Below are 15,624 nucleotides of genomic sequence, written 5' to 3'. Positions count from 1 at the left end.
CTTTTCTCCATTGTATATCCTTGCCTCCTTTGTCAGACATTAATTGACTGTAGGTGTGTGGGTTTATCTCTGGGCTTTCTATCCTGTTCCATTGATCTATATTTCTGTTTCTGTGCCAGTACCTTATTGTCTGGATTACTGTAGCTTAGTATACTCTGAAGTCAGGGAGTCTGATTGCTCCAGCTCCATTTTTCTTTCTCAAGATTGCTTTGGCTATTTAGGATCTTTGGTGTTTCCATACAAATTGTGAAATTTTTTGTTCTCATTCTATGAAAAATGCCATTGGTAGTTTGATAGGGATTGCACTGAATCTGTAGATTGCTTTGGGTAGTATAGTCATTTTCACAATGCTGACTCTTCCCATCCAAGAACATGTTATATCTCTCCATCTGTTTGTATCATCTTTAATTTCTTTCATCACTGTCTTATGGTTTTCTGCATACAGGTCTTTTGGCTCCTTAGGTAGGTTTATACCTAGATATTTTATTCTTTTTGTTGCAATGGTAAATGGGATTGTTTTCTTAATTTCTCTTTCAGATTTTTCATCATTATTGTTCAGGAATGCAAGAGATTTCTGTTCATTAATTTTGTATCCTGCTAATTTACCAAATTCATTGATTAGCTCTAGTCGTTTTCTGGTAGCATCTTCAGGATTCTCTATGTATAGTATCATGTCATTTGCAAACAGTGACAGCTTTACATCTTCTTTTCCGATTTGGATTCATCTATTTCTTTTTCTTCTCTGATTGCTGTGGCTAAAACTTCCAAAACTGTGTCGAATAATAGTGGTGAGAGTGGACATTCTTGTCTTGTTCCTGATTTAATAGGAAATGGTTTCAGTTTTTCACCATCGAGAACGATGTTGGCTGTGGGTTTGTCATATATGGCTTTATTATGTTGAGGTAAGTTCCCTCTATGCCTACTTTCTGGAGAGTTTTTATCATAAATGGGTGTTGAATTTTGTCAAAAGCTTTTTTTGCACCTATTGAGATGATCGTATGGTTTTTATCCTTCAGTTTGTTAATATGGTGTATCACATTGATGTGCGTATGTTGAAGAATCCTTGCATTCTTGGGATAATCCCCACTTGATCATGGTATATGATCCTTTTAATGTGCTGTTGGATTCTGTTTGCTAGTATTTTGTTGAGGATTTTTGCATCTATCTTCATCAGTGATATTGGCCTGTAGTTTTCTTTTTTTGTGACATCTTCGGTTTTAGTATCAGGGTGATGGTGGCCTTGTAGAATGAGGTTAGGAGTGTTCCTCCCTCTCCTATATTTTGGAAGAGTTTGAGAAGGATGGGTGTTAGCTCTTCTCTAAATGTTTGACAGAATTTGCTTGTGAAGCCATCTGGTCCTGGACTTTTGTTTGTTGGAAGAGTGTTAATCACACTCTCAATTTCTGTGCTGTGAATGGTCTGTTTATATTTTCTATTTCTTCCTGTTTCAGTCTTGGAAGGTTGTGCTTTTCTAAGAATTTGTCCATTTCTTCCAGGTTGTCCATTTTATTGGCATACAGTTGCTGTAGTAATCTCTCATGATCCTTTGTATTTCTGCAGTGTCAGTTGTTACTTCTTCTTTTTCATTTCTAATTCTGTTGATTTGAGTCTTCTCCCTTTTCCTCTTGGTGAGTCTGGCTAATGGTTTATCAATTTTGTTTATCTTCTCAAAGAACGAGCTTTAGTTTTATTGATCTTTGCTATCATTTCCTTCTTTTTCATTTATTTCTGATCTGATCTTTATGATTTCTTTCCTTCTGCTAACTTTGGTTTTTTTTTGTTCTTCTTTCTTTAATTGCTTTAGGTGTAATGTTAGGTTGTTTATTTGAGGTTTTTCTTGTTTCTTGAGGTAGGATTGTATTGCTATAAAGTTCCCTCTTAGAACTTCTTTTGCTGCATCCCATAGGTTTTGGGTTGTTGTGTTTTCATTGTCATTTGTTTCTATGTAGTTTTTGATTTCTTCTTTGATTTCTTCCGTATCTCTTGGTTATTTAGTAGCACATTCTTTAGCCTCCTTGTGTTTGTGTTTCATACAGTTTTTTCCTGTAATTGATATCTACTCTCATAGCATTTTGGTCAGTAAAGATACTTGATACGATTTCAATTTTCTTAATTTACCAAGGCTTGATTTGTGACCCAAGATATGATCTATCCTGGAGAATGTTCCATGAACACTTGAGAAGAATGTGTATTCTGTTGTTTTTGGGTGGAATGTCCTATAAATATCAATTAAGTCCATCTTGTTTAATGTATCATTTAAAGCTTGTGTTTCCTTATTTATTTTCATTTGGGGTGATCTGTCCATTGGTGAAAGTGTGGTGTTAAAGCCCCCTACTATTATTTGTTACTGTCAATTTCCCCTTTTATGGCTGTTAGCATTTGCCTTATGTACTGAGGTGCTCCTATGTCGGGTGCATAAATATTTACAATTGTTATATCTTCTTCTTGGATTGATCCCTTGATCATTATGTAGTGTCCTTCTTTGTCTCTTGTAATAGTCTTTATTTTAAATTCTATTGTCTGGTATGAGAATTGCTACTCCAGCTTTCTTTTGATTTCCATTTGCATGGAATATCTTTTTCCATTGCCTCACTTTCAGTCTGTATGTGTCCCTAGGTCTGAAGTGGGTCTCTTGTAGACAGCATGTATACGTCTTGTTTTTGTATCCATTCAGCCAGTCTGTGTCTTTTGGTTGGAGCATTTAATCCATTTACATTTAAGGTAATTATCGATATGTATGTTCCTGTTACCATTTTCTTAATTGTTTTTGTAGGTCTTTTCCTTCTCTTGTGTTTCCTGCCTAGAGAAGTTCCTTTAGCATTTGTTGTAAAGCTGGTTTGGTGGTGCTGAATTCTCTTAGTTTTTGTTTGTCTGTAGAGGTTTTAATGTCTCTGTCTCCGTATTTTCTTCATTCTGTTTCCAAGATTTTGGATCATCTTTACTATCATTACTCTGAATTCTTTTTCAGGTAGACTGCCTATTCCCTCTGCATTTGTTTGGACTGGTGGGTTCTTACCTTGCTCCTTCATCTGCTATGTGTTTCTCTGTCTTCTCATTTTGCTTTACTTACTGTGTTTGGGGTCTCCTTTTCGCACGCTGCACGATCGTAGTTCCCGTTGTTTTTGGTGTCTGTCCCCAGTGGATAAGGTTGGTTTGGCGGGGTTTTTAGGCTTCCTAGTGGAAGGGACTGGTTCCTGTGTTCTGGTGGATGAAGCTGGATCTTGTCTTTCTCGTGGGTAGGACCGTGTCCGGTGGTGTGTTTTGGGGTGTCTGTGAGCTTATTATGATTTTAGGCAGCCTCTCTGCTAATGGGTGGGGTTGTGTTCCTGTCTTGCTAGTTGTTTGGCATAGGGTGTCCAGCACTGGAGCTTGCTGGTCATTGAGTGGAGCTGGGTCTTAGCATTGAGACAGAGATCTCTGGGAGACCTCTCGCTGATTGATATTACGTGGGGCTGGGAGGTCTCTGGTGGTCCAATGTCCTGAACTCAGCTCTCTCTCCTTAGAGGCTCAGGCCTGACACCCAGCTGGAACACCAAGACTGTCAGCCACACGGTCATGTACGTGGAGAGTTTCTTGCCTTTTGGGAAGTCTGAGGTCTTCTGCCACCGTTCAGTAGGTGTTCTGTAGGAGTTGGTCCACATGTAGGTGTATTTTTGATGTATTTGTGGGGAGGAAGTTGATCTCCATCGTCCTACTCCTCCGCCCTCTTGAAGGTCCTTCCAGGAACCTTTTAGGTAGCACCAAACGCATTCTACTTTCCAGTTTCTACTTGGCTGCTTTTTTCACTGTGGTTGCAGAGCTCTTTGCTTTCAAGCTTACTGCTGAGGTAGGGAGAGAGTGATGGGAATAGAGTGAGATAAAATGTCATAAACCTTGTTGTTCTTAATTAGATTTTGCTGTTTTTCTTGAATAAGCACTTTAATTATTGCAAGCCTTTGGTTAATTTCCAGAGTTGTGAAAAAGTTGGTTTTGATAATTTTTCCAGTGTTCTTTTTTGTTTTCTAATGGAGGCATGGATTTTCAGTCTTTACTCTGCCATTCTTGCTGACATCTAATCTTTTTTTCTTTCAGTCCTTTAGTGGAATGAAAAATAGCCAGCCCACTCCACAGCTCTTTTATTTCTTATTCTTACCATGTTGTTTTATTGCAGTTGCTGCATAGTCTGTCAAAGCCTTCAGTGATCACTTTAGTCCAGAAGGCTTCAAGTTAGTATTTAAATAACTGTTTTGAAAGAATGCGCCATGGATTAATTATTTTTCCTTTCCAGTTGGAAAAGTCAGATAGCCATATTTAAAGGTCTTTTGTCCTTAAATACCATATCATAAATCAGAATTTAGTGCAGAAAACAGAAACATTTTAGGCATTTCAAGCAGGAGGGGTTAATACATTTCATTAGATGGATACAAAGGAACTACAGGTATGAAGGAGGAGTGGAGTCTAGGCTTTGTCTTTAGGAACAACTTCCAAGAAAACAAATATGACTCACAAGAACATCTACTTTTGAGGACAGACTTTATTTTAAACTTGTCAAAAACCAGTTTTATTGTCTTCTTTTGTTATTTCTTTTGCTTGTTTGTTTTCTTTGGTGTAGTCTTCTGCTTTTATTTTTATTATTTCTTTATTCCTGACTTCTTTGGCTTATTTTATTGGTCTTTTTATGGAATCTGAGTTGAATGATTGGGACATTTATTTTCATTATTTCTTAGTTTTTAATATATTAATTAGGGCTTTAAGATTTTCTTTGAATAATATACTGTTTAGTGACATTCCATAGGTTTTAGTTTTTAATCAATCTCATTCTAATTTATTTTTTCTACTTCTATACTTTTGTCTTGATTTCCTTTATAATAAATTTTTTCTCCATGTAGAGAACTTTATATTTTATTACTGAGTTCTCTTTTTTTTTTATTATGGTTTTATTAACTTGTGGTTATAAATGCTTTATTGACTTTTTTTATGGCCTAATATATAGTCTGTTTTGAAAATATTCTGTTGGCATTTGAAAATAATACATATTCTTTGTTAACCATAAATACACTAATACATATGTGTATGTGTATATATGTAATATACATACACACATACAGTATGGATGGGTAATTTTAGTTCTCAAATTCTTTGTAACTTTATTTTTTGTTTCACTGCATAGTCAATTTCTAAGAAAGGTGTACTAAAATATAGTACTTTTTGGTTTTTCAAATTTTCTCTGCTATTTAACAATTTTTGCCTTTTTATTCAGTGCATAAAGCATTATCATTATAGTGGATTCTTTCTGAATTGTAACAGTTCAGTCAATAGAAAGCATTATTTTTGCCTTGTATAACAGTTTGTCAGAAATTGATATCACACTTGTTCTGGTATACCTTTGTCCAGCTCTTTATTGTCAACATTTTTGCAATTGTTTTACTTTTGCTTTTTAATTTTAAAAAATACTGTTAACCCTCAAATAGTGTTAAGTCTTTCTCTATTGACCAAGAAAATGAACTGATTCACATTTATGCTCTTGATTTATATTTTTGATTTTATTTCTGCCATCTTATTTAGTTCTCATCATTTTTCTTGTTCCCTTTTCTCCTTTCCCCTTTCTCTGTTTTTGCTAGATTAATGGATCAATTGTTTAATTGTATATGAGGCAGAGGTCAGGCGCTCTCATGCATTGGATAAGTTAAATTTAGCAAATCTTTAAAATGTATTTTTATATAAACCTTAAAGCAAACATATCTGTAGCATCTTTTCCAAGTAAGATAAGATCTCTAGTTTACTTGTACTTTTGTTTTTCTCCTGGCATCCCTCCTACACTCCTTGAGATAGGAGAAGATGTATGGCATTTCTGTTCTAAGTTGTCATTACTTTTACACTATGCCTCTTAGACTTTCTGAATTCCTACTTTATAAATACATTAAAAATAGAGCAGCATTATCTGTGAGTATTTAAAGTTGAAAATGTAGTTTTATTTTACTAACAGTTTAATTGTAACTTTCATATCAAAAGAAAAAACTCTAATAAACAAACAAAAAATGATTTTAATCCCTCTGAAAAGGTTTAAGATAGTTCTTACTAAGGTAAAGTCAGATATTTTGAGGAATACCCATGTCCTTCCCTGAAAGAGAATTACTTCTTGGTAAAGGCAATTCATCATCAGACCAGTCAGATTTACTGGAATTAAAAAAAATACTCCTTTAACTTTCTTTTACTGCTCTACTAATCTACAATTCTAAGGCTTTTCCTGTCTAGGCATAGAGAAATGGATGATCCGAAAAGCTATTAACATCTTTTTCCATCCTGTTCTTCAGTACTACTTAATAGTATACTTTAGTTTTATTCCAAATATATCATTGTATATAAGTGAAAGAAAGAAAGAAAGAAATGACAACTCCCAGTGAGCAAACAATTTCAGTTTAAATATCCTATTTGTGTTTGCTAATTATCTGTTTGGGCTTCTTACAGAACCACCCAGTCTGGAGGATGCAGGGAAGATGCTGAATGAGACCGTGGTAGTGAACAACCCCATACAGCTGGAGTGTAAGGCAACTGGAAATCCCTCTCCTGGTAGGTTTGTTTGTGGACTCTGTAACTTATTAACATTTTAAGATTTCTGCGAATTGCTAAATCTGTTTATAAGCATAATATAGTAATTACTAATAAGGGAAATATTACAGAATATATTTCAAGGGTAAAACATTGATAAGGATATCATTAGGTGGATGATATTTTTGAATTTTCATTGCTTTTAACTACATGAAATAATTTACCCATTTAAACAATGTAGAAATATGTGAATAATTATCTTATTGTCCTTACTATGGCCACAAAACCCACAATGGTATTGCATATAAATTTTTGTTGAAAAATATATTTTTATCTAGTCTCAATTGATTATCTTTATAAATCATTCATTTGATGAGACTATTATTTTGTTGATTTTCATCACCAGTAAGTTATTCATACGAATCAATAATAATATAAAAATTTTGAGGCTAACAGTATGTATAGTGTTTGGTTTTGATTAGATGCATAAACAAAATTTTATAGATGAGAGGAATATATACTACACCAAAAGAAATAGAATCGGTTAAAAGTTTGCTATCAAACAAATACTGATATTGGATTGGCCAAAAAGTTCGTTCAGGTTTTTCTGTAAGATTGTATGGCAAAACCCAAATGAACTTTTTGGCCAACCCAGTACATTAGAGATAATGTAAAGAATATTATTTTTATAAGTTCACTTCAGGACTCTTATATTGGATTGTCTATTCATGTTTTTCTAAAGTTTACCTCCTCCTAAAAATCAACCCTAAAGAGATAATTAAACAGATTAAACTAAGATGATAAGCATAAGAATAAAGCAATTAAAAAAAAAAAGAATAAAGCAATTGTTACTGTTGTAGTTAAGCTTCGATTTAGTGTGTGTATTGAGCTTTTAAATGAAAAGTTTTAAAAAGATGGGTTTCTGTCCTCTTCCCCTTGCAGCTATTACATGGTACAAAGATAATCGTCCACTATTAGGTTCCAGTAGTATGACTTTCTTGAACAGAGGACAGATCATCAATATCGAAAGCACCCAGATCACAGATGCTGGCATATATAAATGTGTGGCCATCAACTCAGCTGGAGCTACAGAGTTATTTTATAGTCTACAGGTCCATGGTTAGTGCTACTTCTCCTAGATTCATCCTGGGGTGAAGAAGCATTCAAAATGATTAAGTGCATCTATAGAATTCTAGTGTAAATATTTAACAGAATGTATTATTGTCATCTTTACTTAAGAATGCAGTGTTCTAAAACTGATAAGCGTTTATATTTTCTGATTCCCATTAAATGCTCTATTTTCACATGCTGTTGAACTTAAGTTTTCTTTAGATGAATTGTTGCAAATAGTCATCAACAGTCTTACCAGCCAATGACAATGGCCCTGTTTGTAAATATTGTCTGTCAGAATCATAGGTTTTAGTTCAAGAAATGTTTCTAAGTTATTATCTCTAATAATGCTTTTAAGAGTAGTTCATAGTTAACATACTAGAGTAGATATAGTGTAAGGAAACATACACAGATACACACAAAGCCTGGAAATCAAGAAATAAAAATGTAAAACATATTATTGTGGACACAACATATAGTTTTATTATTTTGAGATGTAATATTCCATGATGTTAACATATCTTAATTTTATTTATTTTTTTATTCCTTTTCAGTGCCCCCATCAATTTCTGGCAGCAATAACATGGTGTCAGTGGTAGTTAATAACCTGGTGAGGTTAGAATGTGAAGCCAGAGGTATCCCTGCCCCAAGTCTGACCTGGTTGAAAGATGGGAGCCCTGTCGCTAGTTTCACTAATGGGATACAGGTACTCTCTGTCATTCCTTAAGTGAAATCTACCATCTAATTATTCAATACAGGAAGTATAAACAAGTAAAACTATTAAAGGGATTTGGAGAGCAAGGATTCACAAATGTTATCCAAACATGTACACATATACATCCATAAATACCATGGGCACACAATTGTGATTTCTAAACAATTCATTAAAAGCTCAGTATATCTAAGAGTTCCCTTATCTCATATGTAGTGCTGTATTTTGACCATTGTTTTAGATACTTTCTACTCCCCCCCCCCACTCTCTGCCACCACCATAAAAGATACCCTACGCAAAGAAATGTTCATCAACAATAAAAACAGGAATTTTTTGGTAGACGTTATATTTAAATGTCTGGAAATAATCAGAGAACCACACAGAGTATATTTATTTCTACTAAAACATCATATAAAGAAAAATTATAAAGGCAACATTATGAGAAGTGAAATTTGAGTCTGACAAAAAAATGTAAGTACATTGCACTGACTCAAAATTTAAAATATGGAAACACATATTATCTCATTGAAAGTGTACTTCAATTTTGCTTTGCTTAGCAGAGAGCATAGTTATTCCACCATTCGACTTCTTGAAATTTTCTTGAAAATCCATTGCTTGCAGAATTTGGGATCATAGGCTATCCAGAGTCCATGTCAATATTAAAGGTACAACTACATCAATGGGATAAAAGGACAATGAATGTGACTAATTAATTTATTTGACTGCTACTGTGCTGTTAATTTTACCTTCTTACTTGTTCTCTCAAAGAAAAATTAAGAGGAGGATTAGCTCCTCTTATTCCCACTTCTTATCTTTCTCCCCTGGTGGCTTTTTCTCTTTCTGTAGTAAGTGTTGATAAAGTTGGATCTTCACTTGATCCTGTATGTAGAGAGTTGTGTTCAGTGGTTATTACCAAGTTTGGTTCTAGCCTCTGTCGTCCTCCACAGATAAGATGAGAAGGGGATTAAATGATGCTTGCCCTCTTTAAAACATCCAAGTAAAAATGCTTCTAGAGGCAAATGTTCAATTGATCAATGTCATAAAATAATTGAAAAAGTGTGTTTACGCCTACAGTTCTCAGGAGATATATTGGTTATTTAGCTTTCTATTAATCAACAGGTTCTGTCTGGGGGCCGCATCCTAGCCTTGACCAGCGCACAAATCAGTGATACGGGGAGATACACCTGCGTGGCAGTAAATGCTGCTGGGGAGAAACAAAGGGACATTGACCTCAGAGTATATGGTAAGACATTTTAATAATTGTTTCTGCTCTGATACAGCTGTGTTTAAGTCCTAATATCATTGAGGAAGTTACGCAAGTTTTTGACAATAAAGAGCTATGAACAATAGAAATTATCAAAATATTACAAGGTTAGTTAAATCAGATTCACCCTTTCTGCCTTATATTTGACTTTAATTTTCCTTTATTGAAGTTCTGAGAACTAAAAATGCATACATCCAGCATGTAGGGTGTTGGTTTTATGGAGCCCTCTGAAGAACATGACTATGGAGAGATCTTTGCAATTTGGAAGACATATTCTTCTCCCTAAAACAAGGCTCTGTTCAAGTAGCTCTCTTGATCTGTTCTACTCGAAGCCTGGATTTTCTTACTTTTTAATTATATGTACAATCAGCATATTTTATAGTCAGTACTATGTCTATGAATTAAAGGATATTTGAGAAGCAAAAGTTAAACTAAACATAAACTTAGACAAAATTCAAGTATTTTTTCTTCCTACCTATGATGCAGCTGTAAGGTACAAAAGGAAAGGTCTGATTCCATCACACCAAGAGGCCCCTGGAACAAAGTTGGGGCCTCAATGGCCTCCATTCATAGATTACACTTGTCATTCCACATTTTAGTATACCTTTGCGTTTAGAAATTTTTCAGGGTTTTATTTGCATTATATTCTTGGTTCGTGGAGTAATGAATTTGTTCTGTAGTCCTCAAAGAGTCTCTGTTTAATGCAAGCCTTCTCTTCTAAGTCCTACCTCACTTCCAAATAATTTACTCCTGTTCAAAATATATTACTTTTTTTTTTTTTTTTACCTCCAGGACATGTGGATTGACTTCCCTTTTTGAGTTTGCCAAAACAAATGTAATCATCACAAATAACTTATATAATAAGTCCTAATTTTTTAATAAAAAGGCCCCTTGTTTCAACATGGATGCCATGCATCTCTAATTAAGCTAAAAAATCCCAGTTGGCATCAATAAATTACCCAAGGCTCGTTATGCATCCCTCTTTTGTGTAGCTTCTGCAGTTGGCATGGGTCTGTATCTAGCCTCCAGCTGGCGCTCTGTGTCCGAGATAACAGAGGGTCTAAAATGCCCAACTGCAAGGAATCTAACTCCTTCCCTTAATGGGTCACTTTTATGCTTTATGAAGAACTGGAATGTTTCCAATCTAAACTATCCTTAGAGAATGATACATCAATCTAAGTATGTGACACAGTAGCTCCTTCAATCATGAGCAAGCAAGCAGAGGACTGACATCGGTATTCACCGGGTTTTAGTCAACACTGAAAATCTGGGATTGGCTCCTTCCATTTCTGCACTGGTTAATGTCAATAGTGGACCTGGAAGGTGATAGAGAGTTGATATTTTTCTGGAGTTATGAAGATGTGCATGACTATTTTTTATCATTTGTTAAGATACTCCCATACTACCTTTTTAGCCTGAAAACCAGAATCTTCCCTCTGTTATAAAAGTCAAGTGGCTAGCCAGCCCATACGTATGTTTTAGAATGTACGTATGTGTTTAGTAGCTTGCTGTGTGTATATATTTTAAATGTTAAAGAAGTGCCAGATTAAAACAGGTTTTTAATGTGAAATTAGCTTCCAATCTATGCTCTACTATTAGTATTATGTCCCTCTATTATATTCCTAAATTTGTGGTAGTAACCTTGGCAATCTTGGATCTATTTGGTACATAATGAGTCTGCAGCCTCAGAGGTAAGTGTCCGTCAGATTTACATTGTAGAGTGTGGTGGTGTAGGAGGAGCAGACATTGTGTAAAATAGCTTTCCCTACAATTACAAGAGTAGTTCATTAAAACTGTTTCTCCCTGGTATAAATTCGGAGTATGCGTCACCATACTCTTAGGTGCTGAAACATGAGAATAGAGTTTTTAAATGATTTGGATTCCTGTAGAACTTTCGTAGAGATCACACACTCCCCAGTGTCTCAACAAACATAACCCTGTGGCAATTCTGACTTGTGTAATTACATTTCACAAGTATAGTGCATAGGATGAGAAACAGACACAACACACCCCTTCCTAAGCAACATGACCTCAAAGCAGACTAGGGATAACATCTAAGGAAGCTGAGGATCTAAAGGGTAGAAGCTTGTTCTCTTCTCAGACTAAACAAAAAGTTGGAAATGAAAGACAGGGCAGAAAAAAATAGTTGTGCTGCGGTAATATATATCCTTGACTGTAATTAGATTTGCTTTAATTTATGTTCTTTAAGAAACAAATACTCTACTGTTTTTGTATTTTTCCTCTCAAATGAAAAAATTTGAGCTTGATTCAACTCATTTAGCTGTAAAGAAAAGTAATTGAAGGAAAAATATTTGGAAATAAATTAGCATTCTGCTTTCTTGAATTGTTTCTGACTTTTACATCTACAAGCAGTCATAAAGAATCTATGCTCTTTTGTAAATTCTACAAATAATCTAAGATAAACATATTTTTATATAGTTGTGGTACATTTTTATCCACAGAGGACAGACTTAACCTGAAATGATTTCCAACCTGTGAAATTCTATTTAGGACTGTCTGTGCTAAGACTGGTGAATATATCTTTTTTTCATAATATCTTAGAAGATGGCACTCATTGTGCTGATTTTGCTGAGATTATAGAAGTTTTAATCTCAAACAGACTAGTTGTATATCTTTTATCTGTTGTCTCACATGTTAAAAACAATCCCACTCTTTTCTGTCACCCGTAGATTACTGTAAACTTTTGGAAAGCCAGATGTCTGTTGTGCTATTAAATTTAGCAGGACGGCATCACAGATCTCTGCCCAGAAGTTCCACTGATCTGTTCCAACCATTGTGCATGGAGTTTCTTTTGTTAGCCTCATTTCCTTTGGGTTTAGCACAAGTCCTGCATCCAGAAACAGCTTAAGAAATACCCTCTAGTTCAAATGCCTTTCCCTGTGTAAAAGACATGGTAGCAGAGAAACCTCCTGGTTATAGAACACGGTTATATAACCTCCTGGTTAAAGTCCCTTAAGCTATAGGGACTAGCTTAAGTGCCCTGCGTTCATTGTCATTTTGCCACATGCAACAGTCTCAAGCTGGAAACAATGGCCAATGGACTAGCATAATGTTCCTTACCACAAAAATCTTATTTCTACCAAAGCATTTGGAAAATCCTTTAGGATTCATTTCAGTGAAACTTAACCTTTCTTGTAAAAAAAAACAAAACCAAAAAAACTACAAATATGGTATGTTTCCTACAATCCTAAATAGTTATGGGATTTAGTGAGAAATGGCTGAGGAAATTCCCCTCTGTGCTTTTTTGGAGTGGCCCTTTTATAACAGGCCTGATTTTATCATTAGTTCATGATTTTGAATTATTATAAATATAAGCCTGAAAGAGTCCTTGAGAGCTTATGGAGCCCACCGTCTAATTCTTGGCAGGGCTGTACCTTGACCATCTGAGACAAATGATTGTTTACTCTATTTTTTAATACACCCAAGGGAATGCAGTTCCTTAAACTTCTCCAAGAACATATTTCAGAATCTGACAAGCCTTATAGCCAGGGAATTCTAATTTTAATCTCATTAAAATTTCAACTCATTTCTTCTTTTTATGTAGTTGTATGCTGTACAGCTGGTCACTGTTTTAGTTTGGTCTTTAATGTATCATTTATCCCACATGGTCTTTATTCCATAGAAAGCTGACAAGGCACCATGGAAAATCAAATTGAGCTCTAAACTGCAAGTCAGAAGACTCCTAGTTTTGCCACCAATTAGTCACGTTATTTCAAATAAGCTCTTATCTGTCCCCCATCTTATGTTTTGCAAACTGTGAGGTGGGACAGGATGATCTCTTTCAACTCTATTTTTTTATTTTGCCTCTGTGTTTATGAAATTTATTTTCTTTTGCAAAAAAATATAAATAAGCATCAAAAATGTGTTTGCTTTTAATTCATTGTTATTTCCAAAATATTTCATGAGTGGTTTAATACTTTGAAAATCTTAAGTGGTGACATCTAGTTCAAGAAGTTTCTTAAGTGGGCACTTGGTGAGAACTTCCAGTTCTAAAACTTTTTTACGTGAAAAGTTAGTGAAAAAACTATTTCTGTTCAACAGGAACACATTAATCAGTGATTTATGAACACTTGATTCTGAACCAAATGATATGCAGAGGGTATGTTAGAATTACTGTGATCCTACATCTTAAAAGAACGAATAAAGTTATTCAATATATGTCCCGATGATTAATAAAGATAAGCAGTATGCTGGCCTCTTTTATCCTGAGGGAAAACCCATCTTTCACTTAGTTGCACCAAATATCATGGGAGAAGAACAGAACGTCTCTGTCCTCATTAGCCAAGCTGTGGAGTTACTATGTCAAAGTGATGCTATTCCCCCACCGACTCTGACCTGGTTAAAAGACGGCCACCCTTTGCTGAAGAAACCAGGCCTCAGTGTCACTGAAAATGGAAGTGTGTTAAAGGTAAGCCTATAGATTCATTTATTGCTTCTTATATTATTCCTAAGCTCATGGCTTTGGTATTACCACTATCAAAATAGTACCCTTATTAAACTTCACAAGTATTCTACTAATTTCATCTTATAAAATTCTAGGAACCCTTTTATTAATGAGGTTTGTAATATTTTTTAGTTTTATGCTTAGTAAGGTTTAAATATTATACTTAACTGTCAATTCATGTTTGTAGCCAGAAGCCATTCAAAAATACTTCTAGGAAAATATTATAGAAATATTCTAAGGAGTGCATCATCTTCAGTCATTCAGCCAATCAGCAAATACCCATTCTAGGTGCTCTGCATAGGGATGCAAAAAAGTATGACACATTTATGCAAAATGTCTTCCAATTTTGCATAAATATATGAGAATTTAACAGCTCATGAAAAATGCAATGAGTGCTCTAAGTCTCTAAGTTAATTACCAAGTGGATGGTACAGGCAGTACATTTGGGAAAGATAGCAAAAAGTGAGGCTGTGGTTGTCCAGAATAGTCTTGGAAAGCTACTTGGCTTTTTATGGGTAGATAGGACAAAAGGCCTGATTATGGGAAGCAAGTAAGCTAGTGTGACTGAAACAATTTAACAAAGTGAATTTTGGAAATAAAGTTGACTACGTTGACTTAAGCGAAATAAGAGCTAACGTTGAAAGCCAACTTAAGGAATTAGGATTCAGGAAGCCAACAGGCCATTGGAATATTTATAAAATCCTCATAATAACCGTATTTAGAATTGAAAGAATGGCTACGTAATCTGCCCATGGTTACTAAGCGGCAGAAATGGGATTTGAATACAGGAGTATAGCTTCAGAATCCATGCGCTAACCACTACACCACATAGTTTCTTGGTAAAGGAATATTATTACTGTCAAACAAGGAGAGTCTTGGGAAATGGATAATGATTGTCAACACAAAGGAAGCTAAGACGCTTACACAAGGAGGATAGAAGTATAGGAGAGAGTGAGAGGGGGGGTGAAAGTGTATATTGGAGGCAAGAGGATGGAGTCGTTCGGAATTATGATCCTGTAACGATGGAGCTGGTGAGGAAGGAAAGTCTGGAGTCACTGATGGAGGAAAGTAGGATAAGTCAATTGAGCTATATAGGGGGAAAAAAAGCAAAAAAAAGCAAAAAGCACTGCCCCTTCTCAGAGGCAGACCCCAGAGTTCAGGAAAACAGCTGGCAGAATTCTCAAACCTCAGCTCTGACTGAATGATAGAGGGAGACGATTGTATAAACCACAGGTCCCAGCACTGCTAGGGGAGAGCTATACATGATTAGAACTCTCCTAGCAAATTTTACTGAGTAGAGAAGTTCATTTCTTCAGAGCACAGATCCCAGTAAAGTTGGGAAGCCAGGAGAGAGGTGATGGTGAAGAAATCCTAGGATCCACCGAGTCTCCACCACTGAGGCTAGCCAGGCACCCTGGAATGTTTGGGTCCATAGGAAGGAACATAGGGAGAAGACCTCAGGGAAATGAAAACTTCTAGTGTACCCCTGCTGTACTAAATACTTTTAATGATAACTCCAACTCCAATGATTCTCTTTTGAATGTT

General features: G+C 35.3%; 1 protein-coding gene across 8 annotated transcripts in view; it reads left to right on the top strand.

The window, feature by feature from the left end:
* HMCN1 (hemicentin 1) overlaps positions 1 to 15,624 on the top strand; it is a 507,647-nt gene that overhangs the window by 310,101 nt on the left and 181,922 nt on the right. For all 8 annotated transcript variants that reach the window (XR_014266656.1, XM_082472452.1, XM_082472453.1 and 5 more), the window contains 5 exons: positions 6,448 to 6,549; positions 7,471 to 7,647; positions 8,193 to 8,344; positions 9,470 to 9,593; positions 13,868 to 14,043. Coding sequence is in view for 7 of the 8 variants with exons in the window: in XM_082472452.1 (XP_082328578.1) it covers positions 6,448 to 6,549; positions 7,471 to 7,647; positions 8,193 to 8,344; positions 9,470 to 9,593; positions 13,868 to 14,043 (731 nt within the window). In the remaining variant the exon portion in view is untranslated. The remainder of the gene's footprint in view (positions 1 to 6,447; positions 6,550 to 7,470; positions 7,648 to 8,192; positions 8,345 to 9,469; positions 9,594 to 13,867; positions 14,044 to 15,624) is intronic.

Source organism: Balaenoptera physalus, assembly GCF_965194825.1.
Source record: "Balaenoptera physalus genome assembly, chromosome: 1".
Classification (NCBI taxonomy): Eukaryota; Metazoa; Chordata; class Mammalia; order Artiodactyla; family Balaenopteridae; genus Balaenoptera; species Balaenoptera physalus.
Note: the sequence above shows the minus strand (reverse complement) of the source record. Positions and strands in the feature narration are given on the sequence as shown.